Source organism: Taeniopygia guttata, chromosome 4A (genome assembly GCF_048771995.1).
Source record: "Taeniopygia guttata chromosome 4A, bTaeGut7.mat, whole genome shotgun sequence".
Lineage (NCBI taxonomy): Eukaryota > Metazoa > Chordata > Aves > Passeriformes > Estrildidae > Taeniopygia > Taeniopygia guttata.
In genome coordinates, this window is record NC_133029.1 from 7,007,325 (window position 1) to 7,020,039 (window position 12,715).

General features: G+C 44.6%; 1 protein-coding gene across 1 annotated transcript in view; it reads left to right on the forward strand.

Annotated features, from left to right (window-relative positions):
• The window catches only part of GPC4 (glypican 4), a 65,920-nt gene that overhangs the window by 38,849 nt on the left and 14,356 nt on the right, over nt 1-12,715 (forward strand). Inside the window, exon 3 of the mRNA XM_030272531.4 lies at nt 5,216-5,607. Coding sequence (XP_030128391.1) covers nt 5,216-5,607 — 392 coding nt within the window. The remainder of the gene's footprint in view (nt 1-5,215; nt 5,608-12,715) is intronic.

Here is a 12,715-nt window from a genome sequence, read left to right on the forward strand (position 1 = left end):
TAGTTGATTTGCAAGCCTCAAACAGAATAAGGCCAATTGAAAACTCAGCTCTTAGCTAAGGAAATCTGGTGCATGGGAAATGCAGCATATCTGGTGGCTTTTGGGAGCAGAAAGACACCCCTGGTGTCCTTTTGGAAGGGCACCAGCCCCCCTGAACATGGCCAACATATGGGTGTTTGTAGCAAGCACATTGGCTTAACAGCCTTGCTGAACTCTTGGATGAGACTTGACCATTTTTGCACTGTAGTTAAGGTTTGCTTTGTTCTATAAAATGTGGGAGTTTTAGGTGCTGAGCCCTAGGTCACTGATGATTTGACTCTGCAGTGGCTACAAGAGCAGTAAGTGTGGTGCTGGTGCTGTGGACCACTGTGCCTCTCTGTGTGAAAGTATTTCCTGAAATAAATGTGTTTTGCTCCTGAAAATAAAGAAATTGAAAGCCCACCTTTGCACTCCTGCATTGGTCAGCTCTGGATTCAGCCCTGAGGACTCTGCCTGCAGCAGGGCTGGGAAGGCTGAGGACACCTGGGGTGTTGACACAGGGCAGGTGGTGGCAGGAGGCAGCTCAGTCCAGGCAGTTTTTTCTGCTTTTTCCTTTGTTGCCAGGAAGTGCCAAGCCTGTCTGTGGGTGAAGGGGAATGTGCCCCTTTGATATGTTCATCTCATTTCCAGGAGCTGCCTTGGATTTAGGTAGGACTGTGCTCTGCAGCACTGAACTCCTCAGCAAAAGCCCTCTTGTATGAAAATCCCACTCTTGAAATATCTGAAAATGTTAGCACAAGGAATAGGAAAACACCACATCCCTTCTTACTTTTAAGAACCCAAAACAAACAAGAATATTTTCAGGTGACACCTGTGAATCCAAGATCAAAAATATGTTGGGCCTGAAAGTCAAAAGAAGTAGATGTGCTGTTTGGAGGTGAGATTTACTCTGTCTTGCAGTGGGTGGAGTGAGTGTGTTTCTTCAATTAGCTCATGTATCGGCAATTTGGAAGAAAGATTATTTTGAATTATTCTGGCAGTGGAATCTGATGTCATGTGGAAGTACCTTGGGGAGATGCAGTGCTCTCCTGCACTGGGTTACTGCAGGGCTGGTCTGCCCTCAAGCTGCAAAGAGGTAATACATCTTATTATCTGAAAAAAAAGGAAATTTCCAAGTAACTATGATTATGTTTCTCAATGTGCTCTTTTAAAGAAGGGTTTATTCAAAAGCAGAGACTTTTTTCACCAGGATTTTTGTTGCAGAGATGGCACATATGTCACGTCCTGACTTTCTCACCATTTCCTGACATCTCTAGGTTTTCACCAAGTGGTGGACATTGAAATTTTACCCTGAAATTGAAAAATATTAAAAGAATAAACAGAACCCAGAGTTGTAGATTGCCTGACTGCAGATTACTGCCTTTTCTGCCTCTTAAAGTTAGTTGCATTGGAAATGTCGTCTTCCTTTGAGCATCAAAGCCCGTAGCATGCACAGGATTCATTCTGCAACACAGACAAATTTTTTAATTGATTATTGATATTAAGAAAGGTTTTGTGGCTCTGGTCCCACAGTGCTTGCTCCCTCAGCCTGGATCAGCATCAGCAGGATTTGGTTGAGGTGTGTTGAAGGCAGTACAGCGTGGCCTTGCTTCTCGGTTAGGTTGGACCAGAACTGGCTGTGCCATGTTATCCCAAAGCCTTGTCTGTGGTTCATCCTCTCTGTGTAAGGCAGCCCTCTCTGCAGGCTCTGCTCTTGGTCAGGAGAACCAGGGAGACCTTGGAGCCACGTGCTGCTCTTGCAGGTCAGTTTGTGAAACCCTTCCCAACCATGTGTGTGCCTGTTTGTCGACAAGAGGGGCCAGCCCTTGTCCAGGGAGTTTAAACAAGATAACTGGAGGGAAGAGAGAGCCTGCCATCTCTCCAGATAGCAATGTCTGAGGGAGCACTGGCAAAGTATGATTTGTCATCGGTGAAAAATGTTTGCATTTGACAGCTTTTCACAGGAAGCCTGTCAGAGTGATAATTTAATGAGTACAGATTGCTTGCAACGCAGCTGTAAAACGTGCTTTTACAGTGCTGTAAAATAAGCAGCTGAGGCCTTTGTGTGTTTGCTTTGTTTGAGAACAAGTCAACTTCTAATACAAATGAAAGGTGGTCATTTATTTTACCCAGCAAACAGTCAAGATGTAAGAGAGGAACCTGCCATTTTTCTTCTTGTGGTGGCAAGGTTAATGCTGGGTTATGTTGGTGTTTGCTAATCAGCTCATTTCTGTGAAGGGGAGAATTAGTATCTAATTAGATATAGAGAATTACTAGTCAGATTAGCATTTAACTCATAAAAAGGACTTTCAGGGTTTTTTATTTTCCTTGCATGCATCTATGCCCATAGTTTGCACAGAGAAAAGATTAATGTTCCTTGTGGCACCCAAGCTGATTTCTTGATATGGAGATAGAAACTGAGGATGCAGACTTACACTGTGCCAATAGCTACACTAAAATGCATCTATAGATACAATTCAATGGCTGCTGCTGGCCAGGTTGAGTGCTGTGGGTTGCATGAAGGAAGATGCTGTGCATATCCCACTGCTGGGTCCATCCCTGCTTGCTGTGTTGCGTGGAACCTCCATCCCCAATGCCATGCTTAACATCACTCCTCCCCTCCATCCAATCCCACCTCCACCCCAGGAGCCTCGAGGTGCCAGCAGTGGCACCCAGGGGCCAAGCCACAGGCACTGGTTGCCAGGGCATCCTGTCTGGCATGCCCTGGCAGGGGTGGATGCTGACTCCAGGCTGCAGACACAGCCTCCTCTGCCCTCCTCCCCTTCTTCTTTGGGAGGTGGCATTTGAGAATGGGAGTTTTCTGTGCATGAAAATGGTGGTTGAAGCTTGAGCCAGAGACAACAGCGCTGTGCATGCATGCTGCCTCCTTCAGCAGTGCTGCCTGGGGCTTTTGGAAGTGCCTGGTTTTGGTGGGAAGTTTTCATTTGCTTTATTTACCATCCTTTTGGGCAAGGAAAAGCTGCTGACTGGAAGGTTGCAGGTGTGCAGGTATTTGCTGCTAATTAGATTGCAGGATTTTCTTAATGACAATTAATGAATCTTACCTGGTTCTAGCCCACATGAAAAATTGCTAAGAGATGAAGAGCTCTAAAACCTGGATACAGTTTATTTAACTTCCACTTTGGAGTGTAACCAATAAAACGAGTTTGGTCAGAAGAATAAATAGGTTTTGGTAATATGGATGTATTACTTAAGATAACGTTCTTGGCTTAAAACTTTGCTTTGGCCTCTTTAGACTGATGGTTGGAGCTATCTGTTAGATTTGTCATCAGTATAATTTAAAAAACCTAATTATTTTTGAAGAGTTTGCTGATGCATCTAGCAGGATTTGTGCCTGGTACAGAAGTATTTAAATAAACAGCTTATTTGGTGATACTAAAAGGTCTGAGCAAAGGAAGGAAGTGAGCCTTCAAAATGATTAAGTGAATTAGAAATTAATATACACCAAGCTAATCTCTATAGTATAAACTCAACAGAAAAAAATCTTCCTGGAGAGGAAATGCCAGTCATGGGAACGAAAGTGGAGGTTCCTGCTGATATTGGACAGAGGACGTGTTGGGTGTTTGAAATCAATCTCCTCTTCCCTGGATCATTTCTCTTGTGCTCCTAAGAGGCTGCATTATATACAGCCATGTCAGGCATTGAACCCCATGACTTTGCTCATCAGGAACTCATGGAATGTTTCAGTTTTTCCAGAAAATGTTTTCTGTATTAGGCTTTGTTTGTACTGGAGGACTTTGAAGACGAAAATCTGAACTTCAGCATACTTTTAGTGTCTTTTAACAAGGTTTAAATTCACACTGGGCCAAAATATTTCCCCCCCCACTCTTATAACAACTTCTAGCTCTAAGCATTGCTCCTTTGAGGATTTAGAAAACCACAGAGGCATGTTTTATTAAAAAATATTTATTGAATATGAGTCACAGAAAAGCAGAGGTCAGAATCCTCAATTGCTGGTGGCATGCATAAAATAATCTGCTTCCTCACCCGTCTGTGCCCGCTGCCCGGGGTGCCAGTGCTCCCTGCGGGGCTGGAGCAAACAGGCGTGGGAGGCTTTGTCCCTGTGGCACCTACCTTGCTCTCCTTAGCTGCCCCCAAGGCCATGGAGCAGGGAGGTTTTTTCCAAAATGGCCCAAATGCTTTTGGCCTACTGGACCCCTCCCCTGTTTTTTATTTTACTTTCTCTCGTCTATGCCAAATCTCCAAGGCAAAGGCTTTGTGGCAGGGTAGTTTGTGCTTAGACCCATATGTCAAGGTTGTGGTGATGCGTTCTTGGAGGATGTGTCCTTTAAACTGCTTCTGCAGTGGTATCATCATCAGGTCAACGTGTTATCAGTGTTGGAGACACATGTGGTACTGCCAAGACAAGGCAGCAGCCACTCTGGGCTGTCCAGTGCTCCCAGAGAGTGAACCAAAGTGGGGATTTGCTTTTAGAAAATTAGAAAGATCACAAACCCCATCTGTCCTTTGTCATTTGAAAAATATCTTGTTATTGTGCCAAGTGTTTAGGCCTTAGATTTTAAGCAAATTCTGGTATATTTGTGGGGCTTTTCTTGCTGCTGCCTCAGACATCTGAAGCTCCTTCTGCCATCAGGACCAATTGGGTAAGTGGTCAGGCCTTGCCCTGAGAGATTATGAACTTGCAGGATGGGAAAAAGAACCTGTAGTAGAGTTTTAAATTTGTTTTTTAAATAGACTATTTTTTTTTTCATTTTTGAGGCTGGTTTATGATACTCTTGGAAAATGAATTGTCAAGAACTGGAAAGAAGGACTAATTTGTGCAAACCATCTCTTTCACAAAATCACCTTATTTTTTTCCAATATGTTGTTCTTTGAAATTACATCTTTTAAGATGCCTAAATGGAAACATCAGAAGCTTTTGCACTTTTTTGTCTTTTTTTGCTGACTCTTAATCATGATATTCATATTTGTATCAGGAGAGAGTTCACTCATGAAAGTCTTCCAGTCTGTAGAGAGTTTTGGTGATTGGTTTATGAAGAGTAATCAAAAATTTTGGGGTATAGACATGGAAAATTTCTGGGCGGGTCCTTTAATTTTCCATTTCAGTTTGATGATGGTCTCGTTGTGCTAATCTTCCAGTTAAGCAGGGGTTGTAGGAGTGTGTGAACACACAACCAGCGTCCATTTTACCATCTCCTCTCTCCCTCTTTCCTAGAGTTCTTCAAAGAGCTGCTGGAGAACGCAGAGAAGTCTCTGAACAACATGTTTGTGCGGACGTACGGCCGGCTGTACATGCAGAACTCGGAGCTGTTCAAGGACCTCTTTGTGGAGCTGAAGCGCTACTACGTGGGCGGCAACGTCAACCTGGAGGAGATGCTCAACGAGTTCTGGGCGCGCTTGCTGGAGCGCATGTTCCGGCTGGTCAACCCCCAGTACCACTTCACGGATGAGTACCTGGAGTGTGTCAGCAAGTACACGGAGCAGCTGAAGCCCTTCGGGGACGTGCCGCGGAAGCTCAAGCTGCAAGTGACGCGAGCCTTCGTGGCCGCCCGCACCTTCGCGCAGGGCCTGGCCGTCGCCAGGGACGTCATCAGCAAAGTGTCTGCGGTGAGCTCCGTCCCCGTGTCCCTTGCAGCCACGATGGGCAGATGTCTCCCTGTTGTCCTGTACCTAAGGGGGGTGGTGGTAGTTGGGTGTGGGTGGGACCCAGCTCCATCTATGTAGGCTGCGCTGTTGCGTGGTAGTCACGTTCTGAGGACACCACTGCCCAGTGCTGCAGTCTAGTTCCCCAGGTGGATGCTTTCCTCCTGTCTAGGGAACAACAACAGCAGGAAATTAAATGCCTCCTGCAGTGGAAATAACCATATTTGCTTGTGTAATGGCCATATCTTCTTCTTAATATTGCCTTTAAATTACAGTGAGTCAGGGATGCTGCAGGCATCTATTATGGAGCAGCTGATGATTTGCTCCTTGCTCCAGGGAATGGGGAGAGGCAGTTCACATGAGCAAGCAGCTCTTTTGTGACAACAGTAAGCTTGAGCCATCTGCACAGGGCAGAAGCCACTTGTACTTGGTGCCACACATGCAGCACAAGTTAGACCCCAGACTTTCATAGTGAAGTCACTTTTTGGGGGAATAAAACAGCTGTGATGTGTTGGTTACTTAAATGTTTACCTCCCTCTTCATATAAATAATTTTGGAGTTGTTTAAGTGGGATGACTGCTTTTTTGACATGAGATTTGTCTTTAATTTTAGTCTGGATTGTATGGTATAGAGAACAGTCAATAATCCCCTTGAAGTGATTATGTAAGATAACAAATATTAGCGATTTCCTTTAACAAACTCAGCTCATTTCCTGTGGGCTGTGGAAGATTTATTGTAATCATTTAATTGGGCAGAGAGACGTTTACTTTCTCTCTACTTGGTTATGGAGTAATAAAACATGAGGCTGAAAGAGCAGGCAGGAGTTTGGATCACCCCAAGTGCCAGGAAAAAAAAAAAAAGAATAGCTGTTCAGATACTATTCGAAGCAGAATGCAGTTCTGTAGGCATCACAAACAGCATCCTTAAATGAGATAATCATTCAAATTTCTTTGACTTATGGGGATAATATTAAAATACTGTCTCTGAGGATAGGGGAAAAAAGCAGTCTGCTTCCATGTTAATTTTTCTTGAAGAGAAATGAGGCAAACAGCTGGCAATAGGCCAGAACATGTATGGAAGGGCAGAGAAAATTAGCAAGGAAGAAGTTGCTTAACTAAAATATCCGGACTCCAGGAGTGAGTTGCAAGTTAGCAGTGACAGGTATAGATCCTTGGACACCTTGGCTCCCCAACGAATAGAGATGTCTCTCAAGTTAGATTAATGTGCTGCTGGTTGAGGATGGGTGTGTGGAGCTCTATGTGTGGCATGTGGGGGTCACTCTTACAGGATCACAAAACCTTTCAGCCTCAGGGAATCTGTCCTGGTGGGAGGGAGGGGTGGAGGCAGATGAAGTGTGATGTCTCTGTGCCAGGCCACTGGCCAAGCCTGCTGACTCTTAGATTTGATGGCCCTTGTTTTGTGGCTGTGTGGCAGCTCTTGTGGTCATGGGATGGGGTCTTTACTGCTGTAGAGTGTGGATGAAGTATTTGGGTGGGAGGTCTGGCCATTAAGCCCCTGTACAGTGCAATTACTTGATAGGCAGTAAATGTCCATGGGTGAGGGATTGTGTTTATTCTCCATCTGCTCAGAATTCATCAAAACGTCTCCAGACTTGACACGGAACCACAAGGGCTACGGTCCCTGCATCTGTTACGAATCAGTCGTGAACCCGAGGTGGCATTGTGATTTCTCTTTCCCTTTTGAAGATCCTTGAGTGTAGAGTTGCCTTCAACACTGGAATTAGTTGCTTGAGTGTGGAAAGCTACCCAGAGTCCCACGCAGCTGCAAAAATAGCTCACGTGCCCTGGACAATCACAGTTGCTCTACTTTCCACTTCAATTTCACAAGTTGCACTGGAAATCCTGCAACAGATTGACTTTTCCAAGCAGTAACAAAAGTCCCTGCTGTTGAATACCTAAGCTTTAGTTGCAGCAGTAGAAGGAATAATAATCTTTCCTGTTTTAATCTCATTCAGTGGGAATCTAACATCGTGTTTCTGCAAGACACAATGGGAAATCCTAGACGTGAGTTTAAAAGCTGATGTTTTTATGCCTGCTGCTCTGCGGTTGTGTTTTGGGGCTTCCCACATTACATATAGATTAGCCTGGCTTTGCTGAGCTCTATGTAATGACTCCATTGACTTTTCTTCCTTATTATTTTTACTCAGGAGTTGTAGTGGAATGATTGCTTATACCAGGGATTAACTTGGGGGATAAATCTTCATTCCTCTTTATGAAAAAATGTCTGAAGGAATGCAAATTAGTTTTACTTTTAATGTGCTTTGTGACAAGTAAGTTAAAAATGTTTAATTGAAAATCTTCAGGAGGAGAAATACAAACTGCTGCAAGGCCCAGCTGTGTACTTTCCTGGGATACTATCAGGAGAGCAAAGAGCACTCTACAGTGCAATGGCCTTGATGGCTTTTTAATGATCCCAGATATTTTTACATCTTCGCTAGGGAGTTGCATTTAGAAGGATATTGTTCTTGTGTGTGTTTGGGAATAAAGAGGTAAAAGAAGAGAGAATATTGAAAAGCTGTAAGTATGCTTGATTTCTGAGCCAGAATGCTAGAAAATAGCTTCAAATTCAGCCTTGAATGGATCAAAAACTGTACCACTGTGCTGAAATACATAACAGAGGGAAGGCTGTACGGTTTTGAGAGAAAAGATAGACTTTTTTCGAACTGTCTAAGCCCCATAACTTTGATGCACAAGTCTTCATCCCTCAAATTCCGTTCTTTGGACCCAAAAAGTACAATATTTTCTCAATCTGTTCTGAACAGCAGATCTGTACAGGATGCTGTTTCTGCCTGTTAGAGATGTGCCCTGCCTCTGAGGTTGGCTGCAAGGGGCTGGGGGCCTCCAGTGCTTCTCTCTGTCCTGTGCTGGGTGCTTTCTCCCTGACCTTCCTGCCCCTGCCTTCAGGAGATGGAAATCTGCCTGTCCCCTAATCACTCCTCCTGCCACTTAGCCCTGGACAAGCACTGAAGTCAGCCAGGTTAAATTGCTGCCAGAAGTGACATTTCCTGCCCTGGCTAGGGCTGGAAAAAAGGAGCAAATACAAGCCAGAGGCCATGAGTGACTGAAAAAGGATGAGAACCTGTAACTGGGCAGTTCTCAGGCTGCTGAGATGTTCCCATAATTGCATGCCTTTAAACCCACAGCCTGGTCGAGGGTCATGACACCTTTGAGGGCAAAGTGCACTGGGGCTTGTAGGGTGCAGGTCAGCTACAGCTATGGGGTGAAGGTCCTTGTTTGAGTGGAATCAAGGGCTAGGCTCCATGTCAGCATTTTGTAGGGTCAGGAGGAGCTGGGAGGGGAGGACTGGCTGGAGGTCAGCAGCAGAGGCACATGAAGGCTGAAGCATTCAACCACCCAGCATTGAGCCCCTGTGTCTGTCACCCTCTCTCTGCAGACCAGGATGTGTGGATGTGATATTTGCACTTGGCAGTGGTGGTGAGAGTTTTCTGGAGACACCCAGGAAATTTATACTGATAAACTGTTGTTTTGGGATTCTTTTTCCACTTTTCCCTCTTGTGTCCTATAATTTGATGCAGAACTGATGGGAGCTCGGGAGGCTCTCAAATCACCTCCTTAACAAGCATTTGTGTGCTGAAAGCCACATATTACTGCCACCAAAGTATCTGGGCTGCTGGAAAGGTTCTTCCAGCCTGTCCTTGGGAACCCTGAGAAAGGCAGCAGCTTGAAAGTTGTGTGCAAGAAATGGTGTTTAGTTTGGAAGCACAGTTATGAGCCGTATGAAATAATGCAGTTTTCTCTGGTGACATTAGCAGCCTAGAGGAGGCTGCTGGAAATGTTTCCAGTGGGTGGAGGTGGTCAGTGTTCTTTGTATTGGCATTTCTGTCCTAGTAATGGTAGCGGCCAAGGAGAAAATTTTCTTCAAACTCCTAATGAAGAGAATTGCAGAGGGGGACAGGTGATTGCCTTCCCACAGGTGCCCCATAGCCCAGTGGCTTTTTACCCCCTTTTGCTTTGAGCTGCCTCATCTTGAATGAGGCACCTCTGGAACAGAAGTTGATCTGTTGGTTGGCCTGCTGGTCTGCATGAGCAAACTGAACTGTGGCTTGTGTCACTTTTGGCATGGGTGCTGAATGTGGACCAGCCATTGGCTTAGAAGCAGTGATGAAAATAAAACAAGGAATTAATAAGAATTAAGGCTTGTGCCATCACAAATAGTAAGACACAGAGATCTGTACCCCTAGTAAATACCATTTGAGGATCTAGAAGTTTAGTCAAAGATCCAACCTCCCTCTGTGCAGTTTCTGCCCTTGGTTTGACTTAAGGGAAATGTGACTGCAATCCTCTTTCAGAAAGAATTTCATGTTCCTGTATCCAAAGGCTGCAATATCTTGCTCAGGCAAGAGACAGCCTTGCTGAGGAAGTGACAGAAATGGAATATGCTGCTTGCATGCATTGGGAAGGGACAGGAGGGCAGCACTTCTGCTATGTGGGTTACTAAGAAACAGCCAGAGGAACTAAGGGCCCTTTCAGTGTGTAGCAGAGGGATCTCCAAAGGGACAGTGCTCTCCAGGCAGCAGGTTGCAAGCTATGAGGCCAGGCCAAGGGGCTGCCGTGCACAAGGACATTTCTTTCCACATACCAGGGGCAAACATCAATGCAGAAAACAATACCAAACACTTCTCCACATCAAAGATGACCCTGAGAAGACCTGCCAAGAATGTGACTGCATCTGCCTCAGTTCCAGCCATCTGAGGGCCTGTGCTAGGCCTTCAAAGCACGCTGGAGCAGCAGTCAGCTCAGATTTAGGGCTGGGAGTGCGTGGATAGGACTGTGGATTTGGAGCTGATGGTGTCATGCAGGAGTACTTCAGTCCACTGGCATGGTTTGGGCTTTTTCTTTCTCTGCCTTGCACTGTGGTTCTGCTGCTATTTTTGAAAACAATGTGAAGGATAATTAAGGATGGTTTTGGTTGTAGATACCCAGATAAGTGTCCCTGCTGGTTTATTCATTAAAGCAAACGGAACACTCCTCAAGATCCATGTTGTCTGAGGCAGGGAGAGGCTTGTTCCTCCCGAGCTTGATGTGAAAGGCCCTTTGGTCCCAAGGGCATCATTAGCAGGAGATGCTGAGCCTGGCATCGCTGTGTAAGTGTTCAGAGGGAGAGGCATCCACTTGGCTGCACGCTCAGGTCCCCGTGCCCCTTGTGGGCTGGGGCTGGGGAAGACAAGAATGTGAATGTTAAGACAGCAGCTGGAGTGCCTGGTGGTGTGACTCTCAGGAGCTCTGCTTTTCCTCTTGGCACTGTCACATCTGGAGTGGGGGGAGCACACTGTGAGTAGGGAAATGAGCAGAAATGTACTCTTGAACTTTTCCTCGCACGAGATAACGCTGCAGCAGACATTGCCATGGGTAGCAAGTATTGAGACACAGAGTCATGCAGTTCCCAAGATCACTCTTAAATGTATTCCCTTATGCAAGACCTCAGGGGCCTACATCTGTGGTTGAACCAGATGCTGTCTAAATTATTAATGTTCTAGCACCAGGCCAGCAAAATTGGTTAAATGCGTAGTTAATTCCAAAACACTTTCATTGGAATATTTGGGGTGGGGAAGCAAACCAGGAGCCTCCCAAGTGATGTTCTGCCTCACAGTGAGCTGAACGTCAGGACCAGCGTGTGCCAAGATGATGTTCTTGCACAACACCGAGAGAAGGAAAAATTGATGCAAGCAGGGTTGTGTTGGTCCCAAAACTCGATGACAACTCACTTGTCTAAGATGACTGCTTACCTAGAGCATCTCACGGGCAGCTTCAGAGTATGTTTTTTAAATCATCTTTCTGTGTCACTGGGAAGTTACTTTAGCTGGTATTGCCATAGTTATTTTTTCTCTTTTTTTTCTTTTTTCTTTTTTTTCTTTTTTTTTTTTTTTTTTGTAAATAAACCACAGTATAAAACAAAAGTAATTTCACCACATTTATTTTCAAATTGTTGGATTTTTTTGTTTTCTGGCAGCTGTGCTGCTGGCATGGCAACACTGTTTTGTGCAAGCATGGAAAATAAGAAAGCCTGAGTTATCAGTGTTATTATAAATAGTTATTAAAGCTGACAGGATTTTAAATGTTATTATTAACATTCTTAATGTTAACTTGAGGGTAGAATGAGAGAATGTAATGTAGCTCTGGCTGTCTGACAGCTGTGGGAGCTCCCTGCAGGACTGTCCATGATTGGAGCTCTGTCATCCTTCCTCAGCTATTCCTTGCCTTGGGAAGGAGATGAAAAAGAATCTGGTTGCTTCTCTGAATTTTATCCGCGTGCACAGATCAGTTTTTCTTGAGTTTTGATGGTTTTGCGGTAGCCTGTGAATAAGGCATCGCACTCCATAGGTGTGTGCTTTAGTGGTGATGTTTCTGCCAGAGGAATGCATCCAGCTGCAGTTGCCAGCAAGTTGAAAAAGGATAAGGGTGTAACAGTTTCCCTCATGTGAAACTCTGAAATGGGGTGGGTATGACAAGGTACAAAGAAAAACCAGATTTTACTATACCAAGAGCATGTAATTTTTACAGGAACATGATTTTACCTTTACCTGTCAATGTAAGTTGGGACGTTACCTCAACAAATGTGATATGAGATGTTTGCATTAAGCCCTGAGTTGTTTGCTTTTCACTTAATTTTTGTGAATTGTGTGCAAATCTGTATTTTTAAGGAGCAAGTTTGATAGGAAGATTGGTGCCAAAACACATCTGTTAGCAGCTTTTAATCTTCACGTTTGACAAAGCGTATAGATATGGACAAATTGTAATTTACATGATGAAACCACAGGGTGATGGATTGCTGCAGTGGTGTGGAACGCCATGGAAAGGAAATAAATTTTACAAGATAAAAGGAGGGGACTGGAGTGCATTTACTTCTATCAGAAGCTTTTACAGGGTATGTGCACTGGAGCTACGACTACCTGGGCTCAAATCTACCAGAGTAAATCCCCTCCAGCAAATAAAGCTTTCTTTGGTACTCTGCTTTATTAGAGAGGAGATTACTTGGTTTTGAGGGTCATTCTAGAGTACAGTTTGAGTGAACTTGAGTTGCTTTCCAAGAT